Here is a 23093-nt window from a genome sequence, read left to right as displayed (position 1 = left end):
GGCAGCGGGCTCGACACTGCGCGGCACTGCGCGGCGCTGCGCGGTGCGGGGCGGCAGCAGCGGCAGCAGCGGCAGCCCCGGCGGCGGTGGTGGTGGTGGTGGTGTGTCCCCCCCTCCCAGCTCCGCGCCGCTCTGCGCTCCCCACCCCCCCACCCCCCCCCCCTTTCCCGGCGCGGCCGCCCCCATGGCCACCAAAATCGACAAGGAGGCGTGCAGGGAGGCGTACAACCTCGTCAGGGACGATGCCACCGAGGTGAACTGGTAGGTGGCCCCCGGCATCTCCCGGACAGGCACCGGTGCTCTGTGATTCCCCTTCTTCTCTCCCCCTCCCGAAAGGCTGACTTTTATTATTCCCCTTCTCCTCTCCCCTCCTCCCCCTAAAGGATGTCTTCTTACAGTATATTCTTCCCCATCTCCTCTTTTCCCTTCCTAATGGCTGATTGTTCAATATATTATTCGCCTTCCCTTTCCTCCATCCCAAAGGACGACTTTTAAATGTATTCTTCCCCTTCTCTCTTTCCCCTCCCAAAGGGTGACTTTTAAATACAATGGCTCTACAATCGTCCCTGGAGACCAAGGGGTAGACTATGAAACCTTTAAAAGGAAGTGCACAGGTAAGCTCCTTGATTGCTTTGGCACCTTGCCGTGTTTCTTGCTGCTCGGTGCAAGGGGGGAAAGGATGGGAGAAAACTTGGGTAAACTGGAATTAGTGCTGCTGCTTCTCCGGGTCTGCCCGGTCCTGCATGATCAGGTTTCCACCCTCCAGAGTGCAACTCCCTGAAGTCCATAGTCCAGCCGCTCCTTTGTCTCACCCTTAGACTTAAGGTCCTTTGGGCTTTTTCCCCCCCTTTGCACAATTTTCCATTGCTTCTCGGTTATAAACAAGATACACTGCTTGATTAGCAATGGTCTCCTTGTTTAGTACTGCAGTTTCAAAGCAAAAAAGACTCAAATTTTTGCAGCTAAAAAGATGCAGTCATACAGATAATTTTGCAATAAAATTCTATAAATTGTATTCATAGCGCTAAAGTAGCTGCAGTTAGAAGGCTTGCTCGGATTTTTTAAGAACAGGAAACCCGAGAAGAGAGTGGTTATGCCAGAGATCGGCTTGAACAATACAGCACAGAAAACAATCCTATATGTGGGGTTGCACAACCGCAACAGTTGCAGCTCTAGGTTTAAACGTGGCAGTTGATTGTTGAACTGTTAGTTGTAGAACATTAACAAGAGAAACAAAGCCTGGGGAAAATGAAAATAAATTGAGGAATATTTAACTTCATCGGATCTTAACTTCTGATGTGTTTTAGAAATGTGGGCTTTGATTTTTCTCAAAATAACTTCTAGGGGGGAATTGTGTAGCTTTTCCTCCTACCTTGGCTGCTATTTAACAATATCACCAAGTGACACGAGGTACGAAGCATTTGTAACTAATACTGGACTATAACAAAGTCTTCCTCACTTACCTAGTTACTCTACAATCAGGTATGATGGTTAACCTGTACTTTTAGGATTCGGTATCTGTACTGTGAAGGAAGGGTGTATTGAGCAGTCACTCCCTTCTCCAGGTGGGGCGAGTCCCGAGGCGCTGTGCTCAGAGTCCCACAGCTATTGAAACACCAGTGCCTGTCCAGATTGGTCTGTCAAGCCCTAGGGCTTGGCTGTATTTTATTGAGCTGGAGGGGAGGACTTCCAGTAACTTAAATGAGGGCAGGACCGGACTGATATTTATCAGTCAATAAATATCATAGGAGAAAAGTACATTTTAGCCCTTGGAAAGCAGCCACTGAATCAAGATGGTTCGGACTGCTCTGCTATGACATTTGCAGGGAGGTCTTGCTAGACTTAACACAGCTACTTGTTTCCAGCTGTTCTTGAGACCTTTGCAGGGAAAATTCTCAAAACTGAAAAGGATCCTCTTGTAGGTGATGTCAGAAGAGCTGATACCCTGTACTGCAAGAACTCCTTCCCGCTCAACTCTTCTTAATGGGCAACATAAGGAAAAAAGCAATTACCTGGCACATGGGGAAACCCAGGGCTCGGTACTTTTGAAGTTCATGCCAACGTTATCTGAAGGGTTAGTAGTTTTCTTGGGAGGTCAACGGCTTCAGTATCTGAGTGCCATGTTCTCCGTCTCCCCTGGTGGCCAAGATAACTGAGCATCTCCAGGGTCTCCAGACATCTGGGGCTTGCAGAGGAACCCTCCCCATTCATTTTTTTAAGGAGTCAATGTCTTATTTTATCTGAACTGATTTTTAATGCTTTGTCTGGAGTGGCACCCTCTCAAGAAGAGTTCCTATCTTCCCTTCTGTAGCAAAGACAATACTTTTAGCCAGTGGCTAAGCAGGCAGGGAGGCTTTTGCAGAGAGCAGGCACCGGTTGGGCTGGGTAGGATGCGTATAACAACTAATGGAGGAACATATTGCACTTTGGAACATGGCCAGTTTTGTTTTCTTGCCATCATTTGCATGTGCCAAACCCTTATTTATAAACAGGGCATTAAAACAGACAGAGTTTAAGGAAACCTTGTTTTATACCAGCAAAGTGCCAAGCTGGCCCCACTACTGAAGCATTTTTACAGCAAAAAGGAAATTTTGCATATTTTAGGCATAAGTGTGGTAAGGGGAGAGTTAAATAAAGGGCATCTGTGGGGCAGACTGTGGCCTATTGTTAGCCTTTAATGTGGAGCTAAATCCCTTATAGCTGCTCCATTGCTCCCTTTCCCTCTTCCTTCCCATGCACCTGGTATGGGGCTGCTCCTCAAATCTACCTCTGGAGCACAGTTGTTGGAGGTTTAAAGAACTAGGGAAATTCAGGTACCGGGTTCTTGGCTAAGTGCTAGAAAGGATTTTCCTCCACCCACGAATTACAGTGCAGCAGTTGGGGAAGCAAGAGATGCAAGTTTCGGTGCCTCCATCTGTGCAGCAACCCTTCGCCTGGACCACTAGACGTAGTCAGAAAACAAGGCTCGTGCCAGCAGTGAAGTTAGAGCTTTCCTTCCCATCTGGAAGAAAGGTGCCAAATGTTACTATGAAGTAGAGGTGGTTGGAATATTTCTAGTGAAACAAAGTCAGTAAAAAAGAGTGTGAAGGGATGGGAAGAGCTGCTGAATTATTATTCCTTCCTATTGCTACATCTCTTCCCTCCTGGTCCACACGCCATCTCCTTCTACATTTTGCAGGAGGGGAGAAGAGCCACTATCAATGCAAACAGCTTCAGAAAATGTGATTAAAAGGTTAAAAAACCCTGGCATCAGAATAAACTTCCTTCCTTGTTTTGAATTCCTGTTTTGTGAAAAACACTGCCCTGAAAGCCACAAAGTACTGCAGCTGCCTCTGGTAGAAGCTGAGCATAATTTGGTGGTTGAAGGTGAGAGCGGGAGCTGGAATTGAAAACCTCAGCATGCAAAGCATCACCAAGCCCCTCCGTCAGAGCTTGTTCTGTTCTACTTTCTGCACCATCTATTTCAGTGCTGTTCTGAGTAGCAAACGTCTGCATTCCCTGCTTTCTTTAATAACCATTCTTATTAAAAGCACCTTCGGCATGCGGTACATATTGCTTCCCTCCAGGGCATTAAATTACAGAGCAGGCGGTGTCAGTGTGTGCTAATTCATGTGGCTCTGAGACCAAGAAGGTCTTTTGTACCAGTTTGGAAGACATTTGCCTGTGGTGGATATCCTGCCTTATGCAATGACAGAGGTTAGGAAGGGCTGGAGGGGGTTGTTGGTAGCATGGTTGTATTTTTGCTTTTTCTTCCCCCCATACATAACTCTTTTCATGCAGACCATGGCCCAACCCATTCCTGATTCTGCCAACCTCCTCGGGGAACGAGAGTGGTTGAGGACAAAGGGAAAAGCAAGAAACTGAAATTGCTTCTTTTAATGGAAGTAGCAGTTCAAAAAGACTGTTAGAAACCAGCTCTCTGCAAACCTGCAGCAACGCTCTGTGGGCTGCCATTGAAGGAACACATGACATAGTGGGGTGCTGAGCTCCTGGGCAGGCAAGGGCCGTGCCCTGAGCCAGGAACTGCTCTGCAGCCCCTCTACCTTGTGTGGGTTTCATTACTCTCACTGCTCTACTCTCAGATACACATTGAGCATCAGACCTACATGGCACATATCCTGGGGTGGAGGCTTTTCCTTCCTAAACTCTTTACTAAGCTTTGTGTACTAGCAGAGGAGTTAAGGAACTGCATAATCAAACTATCACCCTTTTCCCATCCCACTGTTTGAGAACAGCAATTGCCACTCTTAGAGGAAGAAAACATGGTAAGAAAAGCTTCAGTGCCCTTTTGTTCAGGGTCCCGGGGTTATGCTGCAAGCACAGCCTGAACCCTGGACTTTTGTGTATCAGTCACTGTCATGCTCTTTCTGTCAAGGTTTGTGTCAGGCCACAAGACGACTCAAACACTTTGGCTGGGAGGTTGTAGACTCTTCTATAGTCTCAGGCAGTAGTATTCTCTGTCCCCCAGATGTGTGAACACCTCTCCTCCAGCCTATCCCAAAGTCAAGTCAGGGGGTTGATTTAAACCACTGGCACAGTCAAGTCCTTACACGATTAGGAGGTGGCTGCTGGTGGCACTTCCTCTTGCAGTCCTGAGTAATGACCGACATATGGGGCTGCATTGGCCTTTGTCTGATCCAAAGAGTCTGGAGACCAAAGTTGAGGACATTAATTGTGTCAGGGTCATTAAACACACAGTGTAGACACCCCCTGTGTTTTCTGGCTAAGGACTGTTTTGGTTGGGCTTAACAGCACAGATTACGTCTGCATTAAACAAGGACTTAATTCAAGGCTTTTGATCCATTTTATTTCACAGTTATAGCTCTTCCCTCTGCAGATGGCATGAGTCCAGACATAGCATTAATTTGTTGTTTAGTAGTACGTGCCATCAGTACACTTTTTAAAAAAAAAGAAAGAGCTGAGCTGGTGGATTTGAAGCCAGAAACAGATAAGAGTTGAAGGTTATTGTACGGAAGGATGTGAGGACTCTTGGGGTTTTTTGTTGTTGTTTTTAATTGCAAAGTCTCATAACTGGGCTGGTGATGCTGTTGCTTCGAAGAGTAGAATGACATACAACTGAGATACTGAACTAAAAGTCTGGTCAAAAACATCCACATAAACTTTTGTGTGATACCTGACTGTACCAGACAGCTTGCCTCAGTTTCTGTACTATGAAGCAGCAGAGCATTGCATTGTCTCTGTCTGTGGGTTACTTTAATGTTTTTTAAAGTATGTATTCTGCCATTAAGTAACAGAGAGGTCAGGAGACTGTATTTCCCCCCATGCCACATGTGAACAGTTGTTTTTCAGTGCATCTCTGACAAAAGAAATAATGAGCCTTTTATTTGGAAAGCCCCAGTCCAGATAAATAATTGCAGTGACAGCATGAAATGGGATAGTTATTCATGTGTCTGCAAAGATCAAACCAAAACCATTCTGTGCATTCAGCACAAGGAAGAACTGAAAATCTTTGGTCTGAAATAAATACCCTATAAAATAATTTCTGGTTGACATAAAACAATAGGAAGGAAATAGAGATAGAACTGGCTCCTAAGACAAATGCAAGCTCTTTTGGGCTTACGACAACTGTCCTATAAAGCCTGGCCTGCATATAAAATTTAGGAGCTAAGAGTTGAGTGATCACCAAGAATATGTTGGCACCTTAAGTTGTAGGAAAGATTTGTAAAAATGCACGAGGACATATAATGAGGTAGGTGCTTATCTGTATTTGGCTACATCTTAGGTTGCTAAAACGGGCTTTGTAAATCAGTCTCCTACTGCTTTTGTTTTTCTTCTTTAATGTTCGGCTTGCCTCCTTTCCCTTAATATCTATTTAAAGGAAGACCTGGGGCCATGGGTGGCTTATGGGAATTTCACACTGTCTTTGCAGCATTTCCCTGCTCCTGGGCCCTCCCTGCTCGCTGTGAAAGTTGTGCTCGTGGGAGGGTCAGCTGAAGTGGCGTGTGTTTGACAGTGATCTCCTGGCTGCCAGCTGGAGCTGTGGCTTAGACTGTCCCTTGCAACGCACAGGAGGTTGTTTTAGGCAATATCCTCATTCATTTTTGTGGGAGTAACTCGTCAGGTTGAGTTCTGCACTGAAATAGTAACTCTTTGCATTCAGTTTAGTTTTGTGATGCTTAATTAAAATAGCATGGCTGTGGGTCCTGCGTTTTACCATCTTCTGCTAGGTATAAGAGCAGGTAAAGAAGAGTGCTGTATCTTTTGCATGTCCTTTGATTTGGGGCCTGCCTGGCCCTTACTTCTGGCTGACAAACGCAACTGTTCCTTTCTTCAGGGAAGGGGAACAAAGATTAGCTAGATCCCCTGTTTTCTCCCACTCTGCCCTCCAGTATATAACCAGATCAGGGGAGAGACCACTACTGGACCACTGACACTGGGGTAGCAGCAACTCATTCTGATGAAACACTGCCGGGGCTTTCACTGGACCAGAGAAAGCTGGAGAAGTCAGCGTGGGGTCATTGTCCCCATGCACTTGTGTCCTGAGTACCCTGTACCCGTGTCAGCCACCCTGTGTCACAGGGAGAAGGTTTGGTACCCCACTAAAGCATGCCCTGGGGGCCAAACTTTTTGTATTTGTCTTAGAGGACTTAATGACCATGTCTGCATGGTGCAAGGCAGCATTACATCAGACGTATGTCAGGGCTTCAGCACAGGGTTAAAGAGGGAAAAACCAGTGTTTTCTGTCTGCACTTCTAGTCACATGACTACAGGGGTGGAAAATTGACAAATTAATCTAAAATTAATCCAATTGAAACAAACAAAATAAATCCTTCATGAAACCTGTCACGTGCCATCAATAATTCATTGTTGGACAACACAAAAGCAGATCATTCCATCAGCTGCCTTGCTGTATGTGACCTTGATTTAGCAGGCAGGTGAAGCTGGGAGCAGTGGCCTTATCTTGGCATGTCTCTGGCTTGGCCATTCAGAGCCGTAAGACTCAGAACCGTGATGCTTTTCACAGTGTATTTCATTCCTGCAGCTATTATCTTTTACTGATGATTCAGTGCATTTTAATCTAATGGGGAATTTTTTAGTACAGCTGAACCAAAGGGTTTGAGTGGATGAAAAACAGGAGAATACCATCAAGGAAATCTCTGCAGCTTGGCATCGAGCTTTGTTGACAGCCAAGGGCAGCTTAATCAGTATATTTGGAAAATCCTGCCTACTGATAAGTAAGGGGTTTGGAGAAAAATACTAAGTGATGCTCATTAAGGCATTCATTGTACTTCTCATTGTTTGTATAGCCCTATTGTCATGCTGTACAACCATACTTAAAGGAGTAGTGATATTAGTAGGAATTAATGTTGTTAATTTCCGCTGTTTGTAACTTCTGAGATCTTCTCAAATAAGACTGCTATTTCTGTTCTACCCAGATCTATTATTTGCTTCTCTCTGCCCCAAAATTCATGGCTGAGTGACTAGGAAGGTGGTTGCATAGAGCTAGGCAGGATTTCCTCTTTCAGAGGAAATCTACTGTCTCTCTATGATTTGTTACACTCTCCCACACACCCAGCAAATTCCTAAACCCACTGTAAGCGTGAAGAGGCAGGGGCTGGGGGGTAGATATTAATGCCTTGAGATTTCTAGGGGAGTTGGCACTGCTGGCATTGATGACTTCCAGCACAGCGAGGTGATCTGGCAGGGTAGAACTGATTAACTGTGAAACAGGAAATCTGGGAGTATAAAAGAACTTGCGTTTTGATCCCATTATCACTCTGAACATGCTTCAGACTACTTGTGAAACTCAACCACTTCTGCTCAGGGGTTTTGGCCTGCACTTGGAGGGGATCATACCCAGGCTGAACTAGCGCTAAAAACCTCCACATCTGTCCCTGTTGCCCTTTTAGGAAAGGAGACATGTTAATTGCTCAGGGCTCCAATTCACGTTCCCTCTTGGCTTTTTCTGCAGCTGCTGAAATGCTCCTCAGCTGCTGCAATTCACAGACTGGCACATCAAGTTAAAGCCTCACATATGGGTAGTTTATATGAAATACACTGGACTGAAAATTGTGGCAGCTGAAGCGCCTGTTCTGCCTACTGTGGGGAGACAGGAGGAGGAAGCACGCAGCTGGGGTGTAACTGTTCAAGCCCCCACAAGTAAACCAACCCCAGGTAAATCCTGCCCAAGATGGTGACTCAGAGCCCCACATCCAACCTTAGTTGCTCATTAAACTTACTGGGACCTGACATGATGAAGTAAGAGTTGCTCATAGTCACTGAGTAGTAGGTGATCTAATAGATAAAAGCCCACATGGAATTGCTGGGTTTGGCTCTCTTCAGTGCCACTGATCAAGCTGCTTTCAGACAGGATGGGAAAACACTCCAACCTTTCTGCTGAGAAGCAAATCCTGCTGCTGCCAGTGATCTGTGGGTTCATGTCAAATTAAAGTTCATGCGACAGAAAAATTCCTTCAACCTGCTTGCTACATTGCTATGAAAAAGCACTGCAGAAAAACTTGGAATTCTTCACATTCATTATATTTTTGCGTTATTTTTATTATAAATGGGCATATTCCAAAGCAGTCTTCAGGATCTGTAGCAGCGTTTGGTAGAAGGGGCAGGGATGAAAAACCTACATAGTCAAGGTGGAAAGTGATGGGTCCATGGGAAAGGCTGCGACACGGTTACAGTATAGTAGGGGCCAGGACTTGATGACATTAAAGTGCCTTCCAGCACTGTGTTCCCATAGGAACCACAGTACAATTCTTAGCAGAGTGTGGCCTCCTTTCCTGTCAGATCTGGGAAAGCAAGTTTTTTTCATAGAACTGTTAATAGTAACGCTGGGGGATTTACTGTCTCTCTTCACCTTGGGTATTTCCTGGCTGTCGGTTCATTTATGGTTCTAATCAATCTTGGGAAGAGGATTTACTGTCAGAAACAGGAGTCTCTCTGTGCGTTTCTTGTACTTGCCAGTAATAGTGTATCTGAGAGAATTTTGTTTGCCTGCACTGTTGATACACAACTCTTACTCTCCTTCCAAAGATCCATGTGGATTTTTCTTCTGAGTAAGATCTCTTTCTTTCTCTTTGTTTCAAATTTGAAACCTTTAGAAGAGTTTGTTTCAAATGCTGTACTGGCTCACACACCCCCTCCATACTTTTTCCATTTTTCCCCAGTAGTCCTCTGTCAGTGGCAAAAAAGTACATAGAGAACAAAATAGGGAGAGCTTGGGTGGGGGTTTTTTTTCAGACTTTAAAACTTATCTTTTATAAGGGGACGTTGTCTTTACTCACACTTCAGCAAAACAAAGTGTTAAAGGAGCTCTGAGATCTGTCAGTTTTCAGAGAAATCCCACTTTTTTGCACTGATTCCTAGCAGCGTATTTTCCGGGGATGAGCAATTTAGAACTGCTTCTCCCCCGTCCCCAGAGCTCCTGGGGCTGTCCTGACCGTTCATGGAGCGTGCTGTAACGGATCCAGTGATGGGGATGTTGGCAAACGTTACTACACCTGGAGCCTACGTTTTCACCTGGCAGTAGTCAAGGCGGCGAATAACTATAAAACATGTTGAACTGGTCACAACAAGTGTAACCAGGATTAACATGATTCTTTTCAAACAGCAAGTTTGTTCTTTCGTTTTGAGTCATCTCATTTCATTTAAAAGGTCTTGAGTGACCTGTAACAGATGAAGTAGCTATGATTAGGTATATTCCACGATTGCACAACTGCCCATCTGCTCTGCTTTTCTGCACAATCCTGGTTGAAGGCTCCAGCATCGTGCATGCCACCGAGGCTGGGGATATGAGTGGATGGTATCACACGCTTTCTAAGTGCCTGTGATCATGAAGGCGTCCAACTGCCTCGGTTGATGAGTCACCCTGCAATGAAGGAACGAACTCTTCGAGACAAGGAGTTTACAAGGTTTTTATGCATATGGCCAGACTAAATAAGTAGTCTGGCGTGATATAGCAGAAACCAGCTGTGAAACAAAGATCAGAACTGTTCTAAAATCCAAGGCCTTTCTCTACAGGGCTTTGGAAGAAGTAGAAAAACACATCTGGGGAAGTAATTGCAGATTTTTATTTTGCTCCTTCTTCTCCCCTCCTTCTTATAAACTCGAACTACAGGTGAGCCAGAAACGTTGCTGAAGGGAAGGAGGGGAAAGGATCAGATTTGCACAATGGCCAGTTTCTGGGTATATGTTACAAAATGTGACCCTAATCCTGCTGTCCTGTAAGAAAGAGACACTGGGAAATCCTTTCTTCTCTTCTTGACCAGTGACCTACAGGTGACTGATCTGCCTGAACGTGTAACAGGGGTTAGCTTTGTGCTCTTGAAGTGCCCGTTGACTGTATTTTAGCCATTTCCAAACTCACTAGCAGCACACTAATGTAGCATGGGCTGGCCAGCACAGCCAGTTTCCTCCCAGTAACTGAGAGCACCCCAGGAAGAGGCAGGCCTAACACTGGCAAAGCACACCTTGCAAGCAAAGGGCATATAAGCAGCGCCCCTGTATTGCCCTGTTAATCCTGAACGATGGTGTTATAACACAGGATCAGTGCCTTGGCTTGGTCTTTAAGTTGCGAGCAATAGTCTCACTCTGAACAACGGCAAGGCAGGGATGTTTCTGGTTTTAATCATTTTATCCTTTTTGCTTTGTCTCTCCAGATGATGTTCGATTGTTTGGCTTTGTCCGATTCACCACCGGTGATGCCATGAGCAAGCGAGTCAAGTTTGCCCTCATCACTTGGATTGGAGAGGATGTCAGTGGCCTGCAGAGAGCCAAAACTGGGACCGACAAGACTCTGGTCAAAGAAGTAGTACAGGTAACCTCTTCCTTCTGCTTCTAACCGCCAGTTCTCATCGCTTTTAGCTCTACAGACACCAGCAGGAGAGAGGGGGAAGGATTGGATCATCCTTCAATTTAGTAGTTAATCCTTTAAAAAGAAGACAGTTTCCTATTGCCTGTCTTCCTACTAGGAAGACTTAACATCCGCCCTTTGAGCACTCAGGCATAAAGAAGCACGTTTGAGCTTAAGGCTCTCTTAACTATTTCATGAGGAGGAAATATATGCACTCCCCTCCTTGTCACCATTAAGATGTTTCCCATCTCCTTCCTTGATATGGAAATAATATAATATTGAATGGCAGAGAACAAGGCAGTATTAAGTTAAGCAGGTAACATTAAACAGAAAACCCCACGCCCTTGTTTAAACTTCTCTTGAGGCCTTTTGTCTCTGCACAGTGAATTCGTGGACCTAATCAACTGAAGTCTGAGGCCCCTATCAGTACCAATTAACTAACAGCTCTTAATAGATAACTAGATTTGAATAGTCTTATGTTTGTCCTTGGCGTGTCAGGGAAAAAGAGAAGTGTGCTTGGTACACACCTTGGAAGGGCTTCATTTGAATTTGTCTGCCCCAACTGAGCTTATCATTTGACTCAGCCAAGGCCTCCCAGCACACTCTGAGCCAGGCTTGCTCTGTTGGGCTCCAAGCTCAGTCCAAGTGAGTGAAAACAAGAAACAGCCACAAGAGAAGAGAATTGTGGAAGGCTGCAAGAACTGCTGCCGAAAAGCTGACTTTAATGGAAAAGATGCTAATGTTTAGCAAGTTTCCTCTGAAGAAGTATTTAAAGTAAGATTAGCTTTTTCATCTAAGCCTAGGGCCAGCTCTCCAATGCCTGAGAAACGGTATTTGTTATGCGCTTGGAGAACAGGCTGATTATTGAAATAATCTCTTAATAATTGTGTTCTTGCCTATGTAAAGAAATCTCCCAATAGGACAATATGAAGGATGAGAATGAAGTCCCTCTCAATTCATTGTTAGTTTGTATGATACAGAAGATTATTTTTAGATAAGAAGCATGAAGAATGTAATAGATTCATAAACTTCTGGAAGATAAGCACTGGTGCTAAATGTTTCAAAATGGGAACTACGCAGAGGGGTCCATTCTGAAAAGAAAGTTCAGTAATGACACCTGAGAGATAGGAAAGCAAATCTCTGTTCATGTGAAGGAGCTGAAACTGTAATTGTAGCTGAAGATGAAATTATAGAGTACGAGTGAATGACTCATATAGGAGTCACTAAGCCCAAGATTTTTTAAAAAATATGTTTAGACAATTTATTCCCGTTGAGTTGAATAGCATTCCTGAATGCTGTTCTAAGATCTGTCCCTCAGGTCTGTTACATATAATTTGCAATTTCATTTGTTTCATCTTTGATTCGTAGTCTGTATGAGTTAATAATCTGGTGGAACATTAACCTTTCTTGGCTGTTACTTAAAAGCTTTCACATTCCAATTAATCTGTACTAGAATATGAAAACAATACAACTTGGGCTTCATATACTTTTATTGAGCAACCATGTCTATAACCCTCTCCAAAGCATTTCTGAATGGAATGTCAGTGGTGATCTCCTTTCCATAAGAAATTATCTTGACAGCTATTTTGAATAGTTCTACATGTGCAACTGAGTGCCTCTGAGTGGAGTGGGATAAAAGCAGAACTATTTTCTTCTTTTTATGCATGTAACCTTGCAGATAATCCGTCAAAAAAAAAGAGGACAAGAAAGTCCGACTGAAATTTAGTGGAGGGAATTTATCCCAGAGCTATTTCACTCTTACTAGTTCTCTTGACCTTCAAGTACATTCCTAGTCACCCCACTGCTTCTGATTTTTACAGAGATTATTTGAGATGTGAGTTACACATAGAAGAATTCAGTTGGTTGTTTACTGTAATGATAAACGAGAAATCTGACTCAGTGTTGGTTCATCATTAGGAAAAAGTTTACCCTAAAGTGGGAATGTTTTTCTTTACTAATGCTGAATCTAGGCTATTGACACAGTTTGTTTCTCTGCAGTTTTACCTGCGTGCATGGCCCATAGGTGCACTTCCCCCATGCGACATGGCTCTCCTTCCAAGGAGGTGTGGCACAAGGAGGCTTCTTCTACAGCAGATAACAGCTTTGATTTTGTGAGATATATATAGAAGTGATTGGTTGGGATTCCAGAACAACAGCTCTTCAGTCTGAGAAGCCCTCAGTAAAACTTGAAGGGCTCTCACTATCTTGTAATATTTGCAAAAGCTAACTGTGGCTCTTTATTTAAGACCAAAGCTCCAGTGTGAGGGGAGGCCTGCTTTATATTCACTGCTATGTCGTAGATGCACTGAGGAGCTACGGTTGAGCTCTGCTCAGAGCTGAACAAACGCCAATAAACGTTGTTCTTCCGCTGAGACACTCAAAGTGAAAGACAGCTTGAATACCGCCTAGCAAGCAAAACCCACCACGTTGCATCTGTAGAATAAAGAGTGTCCACACATGGTGATTATTAATGGTCTCCTAGAAGCACCTGCCATAAGGAAAACGCAAGGGATATTAACTGTTGAAGAGTAGATTACGGGTTTGTGAACAAAAGGATGATATATTATAGAGCAAGGAGAGGAACTGGGTTGCCCTCACTTTTGTATTCCTGCCGTGGAAGGGGGAGCAGGTGCTCTGAAATCTATAGGGAGGTGGCTTGGGAAGCAATGCTGATAGTCAGCGGAGGAGGTTGCCAAAAAATCTCTCAGGAAGAAAGGACAATTGATTTTAGCTGTAATAACTGTAAAATTACAGGGATGGATCTCATCTGGTGCAAATAGCCATAGCTCTCCTGATCTGTACTAGCTGAGAATCAGGTCTTCTTGCTTATTTGGGACTATCCTTATTACCTCTTTAACACTGTTGGAAAATGGGTTTTGCATTTATTGTATTTGTTTTGGATTGAAGAAAAATTCATGTTGCATTTAAGGAACATTCAGTAGCTTTTTTTTCACAGCCATTTATTTTCCATCTTTTCCTCTTTACCTCAGCTGGAAATTTTGGATCACGTCTGTGACCTGGTCCAAGTAGTTCAGCTGAGAGCAGGTTAGAAGTAAGACCAGGATGGGGAACAAGTCTTTATCTGTATCTTCTTTAGGGTACAGCTAACGCGTGGAGACTTTCCTGTGTAAATGGAGACGTGGAGTAAGGTGATGCAGTATCCCACCTTTTCTCCATTAAGTTTCTGTCTAGGCCAAGGACAGACCTTGGGGTGGGGGGTGGTAGCATGCAACGTCCCGTGCTTTGCAGACTGTTGCTTAAGATGTTCGGGAGTTCATTTCTGGGGTACAGTCTAAACCTAAATCTAGAGTGATCTAAACTTAACAGCTGGGGAACTTTATGAAGCAGTACACCAGGATGACTTAAACTCCAAGGCGGCATGGACTGTGTCCTCAGCAGCAGCATGTCTCACCTTGTGCACGTGGGTGAGCTGGCAGATGAGCCACGCATGCAGCAGACCCCCCAGCATTTGTGTCTGCACAGCTGCAGTTCTATCACTAGCTGTCATGCCAAGGTTGTACCCAGCTGGCAGTAGATACCAGCTGAACGGAAAGGCTTTGGGCATATTTTCTACTTGGCTAAAAAGGAAATCATCCAAAGCTTGTCTTAAACTCATGCTTTATGTCCTTGGCAGTAAGGACGGTTCTGCCTTTTACCTCCTTTATATGCACAAGCTGTGGTTCATTCAGCCTCAGGACAAATCCGTCCAGGACACTCTCTGTGCTCTGAGGGCTGTTGTTTTGACCTCTTTTATGCCAGAGGCCCAGGAGAAACAGGTCGGTCAGCTTAAGCTGAGAAATCAAGGCTATTGTAAGCTGCTTGTCATGGTTAGGAACAGCTGCCCACATGGGGTTGGCTTCAGCCATAAAAATTCCTGCAAGGTGAAACCTGGCAGCTGTGGGTTTTAAGTACAGGAGTGTCAGACCTTCCAGTGAACAGCCCCCTTCACTTTGCAGAGAGGCAGAGGGATGATGTTGTGGTGCTTTTCTTCAAGTAAGGACAAGCTCAAGCACAACAGTTGTGGGGCTGGGAGCGGCAGCCGGTGCTGGAGTGGTCCGGTTTTGATGTAAATGCCGAAGAACTGAAAACAGGACTTGGTTTCCCTCTGAGTGTTGCTTCCTCTCTGTGAACTTGTTGCCCTTCATGACTGCATTTCCTACCAGGAGATTTTAACCCTTAGGCAGTGAGGAGGTCTTTTTCCTGACAGGACTGAATTCCCCTGCAGGGCTGTCTCAGCAAAGGGACTCCCCAACCTTTGCCAGTTATTTTTTTGCCAGTCTTATTTTCCATGAATTTTGACTCTTCTCTGTTTTTTTCAGCACTCCTGCCCCCACGAAGTCATGTGCTCTATTATTTGCTTAAATCATATTCAGGGTAAAACAGCTCTGTTTCTGTGAGCAAATATTTGTGGCATTTTATTCATTATTATTTTTGGTGAGGAATTTTTCTGACTTTAGTGATGTCAGCAAGTTTACTGAGTTCCTGCTTTGGTGCTCATGGCCACAACATTTTTTGTTCACCTTTTTCTTTTCCTCTGGATTCCTCACAGCACTGATGCTGGTACCTCATGAGGGAGGTTCCACTTACGGGGTTACTGTCCCTGGTCTTGGGACAGATACAGCCCATATAAACTCCATGTATGTGCATTAGGTTTCCCATATTAGTACAGGGGCCTAAACAGAAGATGGTTTAATAGCTTTGTTAGAGGCAGTCAGAAAATCAAACTCATACGGTAACGGCTATATGGCTTTGAGACAGTCTTTCTGAGGAGGGTGAGTGAGATCCTGCTGGGAAGACAAACAGAATTGTTCTTTTTGACTGTTTTTCATATTCTGTTTTACTGTGATGACCATACCAAATGGATATGGATTTACAAGAACTCCTAGTCCTAGTCTAGAGAAGGTGGTAACTTTATAAGCAACTTCTTCAGGCCAGAATAAGCAGCTTCTCATCACCCCACATCTGACACACAGCCCCGTGACTTTTCCAGTGGGATGCAGCACAGATAGGAAGAATTTGCAGATCAGCTGAAATGTAGTTCCCATTGCTGAGAGATGCGTTTGCCAGAGGTTTGGGCTGGCTTCTCCCAGTGGCTGGAACTGGTCCACGTAAAAATTGGCAAGGAGTAAATCTGAAGAGAGGGTTTTTACTGATAGCTTGGACTCTGACAGCTGATTGCTGGACCAGATTTGGTGTAGCCAGAGTGGAGGGCAATGCTACTGTATTGCTATAGCTGCTTGTTACTTTATAGCTCTCCTTGTATTCACAGAAGCCCTGCTAGAAAATATCTCTGCTGCAGCCATGGGACATGTCCTTTCTTCCCCATGACCCCAGGTCTAGGACTCATACCATGGTGGAAAAGAAACATGGGAGATGTCTTCTCCTCTGTGCTGCATCTGCGCTGAAAATAAGATGACCAGTGGATGGGAGTGGTGACATTAAGCACAGTGGAACTGAGGACTCTGAACATCAGTGGAGGCTGCTGCAAGCCCCAATGTAAATAAAAACAGCAAGAAGCTGCTCAGCTACCTGGCACTGTCCCTAGCTGCTAAGAACCCAAGTGTCTGTAGACGATACAAGGATTTTCCTTCTGGCTTCAGGCCTACCCATGCTGGGATTTATAAGGGTCTCTGCAGACCTATTTGGTACAGTATCTGCACCAGACAGATTTTCCCTTGGCCAGCTTAGGGAAATTTTATGGCCCCATATGCTAAACATTTAGGGCCTGGAATAGGAAGAAAATCTACTCCACCCTTTTTTTTCCTCCCATAAAGTTGTCTGGAAGAGAAAGGCTGGACTGAGCTTGCTGTAGAAATTTCAGGCATCCCAGGGAGAGATGCAGACTCACTCTTTGCAACCTGACCTGCATGGCTGGAGCCCTTTCTCTTTGTAGTGTTGCATGGAGGTTGACACTGGGATTGGATTGCAAAATTGTGACCCTCTGCTACTTGGGCACAAAGTGAAGCACGTGCTAGATAGGTGTATTGAAGGACCATGAGCAAACCTTACTTTTTACGTTGTGGTCAATGATTTGAGGGGCAAAGCAAAGAGACTATGGTCACTGTTGTGTCATGAGAGTGATAAAGATAAATGGCATCATTGTTTTTGTTATCTGTAGGCTGCTGGTGACTCTGGGGTGAATACAAAGGCTAGAATTCACTGGCAGGGCTTGCTGCAGTTGTAAAAAAGCTTGGGGATAGGGGGAGGAGATGAGAAAAGGAAGTGGAGGGTGTAAACTGAAGATGCATGTCAGCAAAGCGAGGGTCCAAGCATCAGAGTTATTCGCTGCGCCTTAGGCAGCTATAACTTCTGCAATTCTCTTGAAAGGCATTAGATATCGGTATGTGTGAGAGAAGAGAAAGCAGGGACTTTCCCCACCCCAATCTCTTAAGGGCAGAAAGAAAATCTGGTGGCAGAGCAGAAATCTGGCTGAAGTAGGATGCCTGTTGGCATTGCTGTTAGCCACTTGAAGCTAGGAGTTTTTCCAGTGCTTTGTGGAGCTGGTTTGCTGTGATCAGTTATTTCTAATTGCAGGTGACAGTCATGCCAAACAAGGACCATTGCCTGGTCTAGCTATCAGCCCCAATTAAATCAGTTGGGAGTAGTTTTACATTCTGGCAGTTTCAGTGGGGTCAAAAAAAGAGTGACCTCTGAATAAGCTGGCATTCAGCTGAAATGTGCTGCTGTTGATGATGGGTGCCCAATCTCCTGATCTGAGAGACAGAGTCCTTCCTGTCTTTCTGCCCTGATGACACAGGAGGCAGTTTCAACTGTCTCTAAAATACTTATATGCCTTTCTTCCCCTTATGATTTGCACCCTGAAAAAAAGCTCAACCCCAAAGAGCTCAAACAGTGAATTCAGAGTGTGGAGGGAGGCTATGGATGAAGAAGGGTCAAGCAGGATATTGGAATCAGAAGTTCCAGGCAGCAAACTCACCAGAAGTATCTTCTCCCCTTGGGGCCAGGCTGGATGAGACGTTGGGTGAGTAAAGCCAGTATGAAGAACCAAAGAAGCTGCTGACAGCACCTGCCAGCAGAAAGGAAGAAAGCAAAGTGTTATAAATAGCGGTGACCCAGACTGCACTCTGAGGGTAGAAATCTGGCACAAGAGGAGGCCCAGTCAGCTAAGAGGATATTTAAGAGTGGCCAGGAACAGAACCCATCTGGCCACTGCTAGGGGTAGATTGTTCAAACCTTGCAAGGTGTCTCGATGGCATTGACAAGAAATAGGGGCTGGTGCCCACAGATCATCACCCAGGAATCACCTGGCTAACTGTCTAGTTGACAAGACATTTGAGTAATTATAATTACTTCATGGTACATATAATTTAGTTCCTCTCTGTTCATGCATGAGTGCACTTGCAGTTTTCATTTCAGAATCAGCTGGATTCTGCAGAGTGGGCATTGAAGAAAACCCTCCCTACATTTATAAAATACATACACTTTTCATGGAATCCCTCTCAGAAATTATTTTATGGGCCTGCCTTAATTCTCACTAAAGTCAGGGCAAAGACTAGCACTGAAGTCGGGTAGTCCTGGACAATCTGCTCCCTGAGTTAAGGAAAATTTGCTAAACCTGTTAGCACAGCACATAGAAAAGAGATGCAAAGGCTCAGCTCAAAAATAATGTAGGTAGCACACCTCAGTGAGCATCAAATAGTTGAACTTGTTTGGTCTTAGCAAGAGCTGAGCTTTGGAGAGATCTCACACAGGAGATCTGGAAGTAGGACATTTGTGAACGTGACCAAATCTAATGTTTTGGGCAGTTTGCCTCTTCATTTCCCATCTCAAAAAAAAAAGGATTTTTTTCTTTAAACAATTTCTTTCCCATTTTCCCTGAACTCTGCTAAGGCGTGGATGAGTGCCTGTAATGTCTGTCTGTCCTCACACCAGAAAAGCTGACCATTGAAGCGTGGCGCAAACGGTGCTGTGAAGCCATTATTATTTCTTAGGACTTTGTTTAGCTGCTGATAAACTAAAGCAGAGCAGACAAGGCTTCTCATAGCTGCTATGAGCTTTTTTTCTCCCCGCCCCCCCAGCGACTCTTCGGTAGTGAGGATTTCCTACAGTGTGAAACAGGATCAGCTGCAGCCTGGGAGACTGGCATGGGGGAGGGAGCTGTTTTGCTCTCCCTTCCATTTCTTCCACCGCATGAAAGAGGTGCTGAGGCTCTTTCAAGCTGAATCCTTCTCCACCCCCTCCTTTACCCAACTCAGATCCCAAACTGAAACCCTTGAGATGCTGCCAAATAGAGAGCTCTCCCATAGCTTGGAGTCTGAAACCAATTAGAAATCCCCCCTTCATGGTTGTGCCGGGGCTGTTCCAGCGCCAGGGAGACCTGGACGAGATGACAGCTTCTCTCTCAAAGCATCTCCTCATTCTCCCAGGCAGCCTCCATCACCTTTCGGGGCGCTCGCCACCGAGGGAGCCAGGCATTGCAGCTTTCCTGAGACATTGCAGCAGGGCTGTTGGGGTTTTAATTCTTTTTTTTTTTGGTTGTCAGTTTGCCCCTGGCCCTGCAGAGTGCAATGGATGCTTGTGTTGTTCATGCTGTCTAAAACCTCTGTGGGTTGGGGGGAAGGGAAAAAGACACATGCAATGTTTGCAGTTGTGGTTAGGAAGGGAAAGAAAATGCTAAAGCAAGAAGGAAATGTGCATGTTTGGTGAAATGTCTGTGCACACACGTGCATGCCACCCTTGCTGTGGGGCAGGAGGGACAGCCCCCACAAAGGCACAGATCCCTGACTGTAGTGACACAGCCCGAAAGGCACCCTGGGGTCCCATTCACAGCGATCTGCTCGGAGAAAGGTTTCCTCTGTTCACAACCTCACATCACAGCATGCTGCCTAAGCCTTGCCCAGCCCCCGTACCTTGCAAAGAGCATTCAAGCAGCAAGATAGCTGCCCTGCCATACACAAGTGTATTAATAAAGCGTGTCCTTAAAGGTCGCTGTGGATCATTAGACCACAGAGCATAGTGGAGCCTATTAAAGACACCAGCAGCCTGTCTGGTACGGTTGTTTTTGGCCATGATGTGTATTAGATAGTTGAGAAGTCAGTAAATCTACTGAAGTAGACACATTTGCTCCTGATACCATCTGCGTGTTGCTCAATCTTTAATTGAAGCATCCTCCTATAGCTGGTGGGGTATGATACTGTAGTGGACTGCAGTGTAGCACTGTTCTTTTTTTAGGACAAGGGGTCCTAAAAAGGGCACAGATAGGATTAGTGGCTTGCCCAAGATTATGCTGAGGGTCAGTGGCAGTTAGAAGGTCAACAGTTTTGAGCTTTTTAGTTAGCAGACTACTTAGGAAACTTGACCTAACCTAGCCTGTCCATTTATCACTAGGAAGAGTTGTTGCATAGGGCAGGATTTGGTCTTGCAGCCAGTGACTGCAGAAGTAGATGCATAAAATTTTTCTAGGTTAAGTGTTGGATTTTGCCATCGCTAGTCTTCTGTCTCATCCACCACTTTCTATTTATCATTCCTAACACAATAGATAAGGGTATGCAGCTCATACAGCCAGGAAGCTGGATAACCCATCTTTATTCAGGTACTTGGACAAGTATCCCCTTTTTAAACAGGCTTTTTCTTTATCTCTTGCAGAACTTTGCCAAAGAATTTGTGATCAGTGACCACAAAGAGCTGGATGAGGATTACATCAAGAATGAGCTGAAGAAAGCAGGGGGGGCTAATTATGATGCACAGACTGAGTAAACGCACGAACCTCCTGGCACCATCACCTGGATCTCAAAGGGAGGGGAAAGGCACAACAAACTAACACAACCGAGAGATGAGGCAACTGAAATCCCCAGCTTTCTGTGTGCGCACCTAAGACCTCCCTTTCTTTGCATACAGTGGACTTTTATTTTCCATTCCATCTCATGAAACATCCCTCTCTGGGGTTCTGTTTTTCTTTTTTCTCCATTTTTTTACTTACAACTCTGTCCATGTTCTCGCATCTGTGGAATTTAGGTTTGGCTCTGCTTTGGTCCTATTCAGCATTGTGTTTGTAGAGGCTTGCCATTGAGTCCTTCTTCATATGTTTGCATGTCTGTGTGTTTTAGTTGGGTTCAACCTGGTCTCTGAGGGGAGAAAGTTTGGGGAGAGTTCTGAACATTGATTGTTTTAATTTTTTAAAAATTTGTTCTGAGTGATATTCTTGGGAATAATATTTTTTGCTGTTCTAGGCTCAGATCAACTTGAGTTGACTTCACTCAAACTTTGATTAAATTGTCTAAGCTTAAACGTCCAGCTGAGATGTCACCTAATTGCTTAAACAACAAAGCGAACAAAGAAAAAACTCTTCAACTCTTAATAAATGGGAATAAATTTGCCTTAAACATTGTTTGACAGTTGCTATGCTATGTGCTACATCTCTATCCCTCCCTCTTAAAAATAAGATCCAACATGATCCGAATGTGGGGGTTGTTTTGTTTTTTGGAGTCATCATGGCACAGTAAACTTGAGGGGTTTAGAAATGTCTGGACACTTGTTCACTATTTTGTGTACATTGGTCTCTGGGTTTGTATTTGACTTTCCTAATGCTGGGGCTCAGGAGGTGAAACTGAAATGCATAGATTTCCTTTTTAAATGATGTCTGCAAAAATAGCAGCCGCTGAATCCTAGCAGCCTTCTCTGCCCATGTCCCCCCTGGTTTTTTTGCAGTTAAACACATCATCAGTTATTTGGGGCCTTCAGGCAGTGAACCATCCTGCAGCTGCGACTGAGGGATGGAGCAGGGCAGCTCTGTCCCAGTCAGGATGAAACGTTCAGCAGCAGAGGCCCAGAGATAACATGGGCACAGTTTGTTTGGTACCAAATGGTTTGTTTGGGGGGCTTCTTTGTATGGCTTTTTTTCCCATCAAAGGTAATTGTCCCCAGAATTATGTGTAGGGGGAAACTGTGTTGTACTGGGGCTTGGGAGTCAGTGCTATATACCCATTACAGAAATAAATGTTTTTCAGGAACAGTTCTCAGTGACTCTGTTGTTCTTTTACCTTCCCTGCAACAACAAGCCTATATTTAAGAGGTCTCTTAATCCTGGGTGTAAGGCTTTGAGCTCTTGCAATCTTGGGGCTGTTACGAGAATTAAACACTGGTTTAAATGTAAAATGATCTCAGTGCCTGCAGCCCTTGTCTGCTCGTCTCCGCTCTGAAAGGCAGAGGTGACCACAGTGCATCTGACACACTTTTTATTCAGCAGCTCTACATCTAAATTTCCAGCACCAAAATGCCAAGTGGGAATTATAATTAGGTCAAAGAGAATTTCACACCCACGTAAAATAAATGTAGAGAGGTCAGGAACAGATTTGGGAGCAAGACAACACTTTCAGAGTGAAGTTTTGCAGCTTCCTGCACAGGGTTACATGGGTGTTACAATTCTGGACTGAATTTACTAAAACTTGAGAGAAATGGTTATTTTTTACAGGACTGACAGTAGGGACAGACATAACTAATGGGGAAGAGCTTTGCAGAGAGCTTGTGATGCTCTGAACCTTTGCCTTACTGGTTCAGTGACCACAGTAAACTTTTATTTGACAGCTTGTGGGGTAGTGAGACAACAATCTCAGTCTGGTCTTGAAGCCTGGCAGCAGTATCACAAGAAATTCATCAGCACCAGCTGTGATGTGGGGTTTGATGCACTGATCAAGAAAGAGCTCAGCACAGAGGTAAAACAGCTTTCTCAGCCGCTCAGGCATCTGAACAAGACAAAGCAGAGCACTTGTGCTGCCTTTGGCTGGCTGGCTCCAGGGATGGAGGAAGTGAAGGCATCACCCTGGCCTCCTTGGTTGCTTTGCTATCCTCAGTCAGCATATGCCTCCCACAGAGTATTTTTCTAAAGACTTTCTAAATATTTTATAAATATTTGTCCCCTCCAGGTAACTTCTCCAGGTGTGCCTGCTCCATGCCCTCTGACAGCTGCTGTTGGGGCCCAGTGCCCTGCATCCGGGGCTGACTCACTAGCAGCGACTGGGCATACTGGGAGGGGAGACACAGGGCTTGTCCCTCCCTTGGATTTTCTCCTGACTTCTGCAGTGGTTTGAAGTGGGACTCCGAAGTACTCACACAAGATAACCATCCCATTTGCCCTTAGTCCAGTTCGCAGAACGTAAAAGATCCCGTATTCCCTCTTTGAATCGCCTCCATGATGTACTGGCACATGTGGTCCCATTTTGACCACAGGAGTATCAAGCTTGTAGTCACTAGTACAACAATTGCATGAGCAACATTAGATAAACATGAGAAAAATGAGGAAGAGAAGGAA

At 44.8% G+C, this 23093-nt stretch overlaps 2 protein-coding genes across 3 annotated transcripts in view; one reads left to right on the top strand and one right to left on the bottom strand.

Moving 5' to 3' along the window:
* KLHL36 (kelch like family member 36) overlaps window positions 1–23093 on the bottom strand; it is a 100039-nt gene that overhangs the window by 21035 nt on the left and 55911 nt on the right. For both annotated transcript variants that reach the window (XM_074881310.1, XM_074881312.1), the window contains one exon: window positions 17763–17852. The gene's annotated coding sequence lies outside the window, so the exon portion shown is untranslated. The remainder of the gene's footprint in view (window positions 1–17762; window positions 17853–23093) is intronic.
* COTL1 (coactosin like F-actin binding protein 1) lies at window positions 76–21800 on the top strand. The gene is made up of 4 exons (XM_074881313.1): window positions 76–261; window positions 532–614; window positions 10632–10789; window positions 20432–21800. Exons 1-4 carry the CDS (start codon window positions 185–187, stop codon window positions 20540–20542), a joined length of 429 nt encoding a protein of 142 aa, XP_074737414.1. The 5' UTR covers window positions 76–184; the 3' UTR covers window positions 20543–21800.

The sequence above is a fragment of the Strix uralensis genome, chromosome 12 (assembly GCF_047716275.1).
Source record: "Strix uralensis isolate ZFMK-TIS-50842 chromosome 12, bStrUra1, whole genome shotgun sequence".
Classification (NCBI taxonomy): Eukaryota; Metazoa; Chordata; class Aves; order Strigiformes; family Strigidae; genus Strix; species Strix uralensis.
This window is presented reverse-complemented; position numbering and strand designations above follow the sequence as displayed.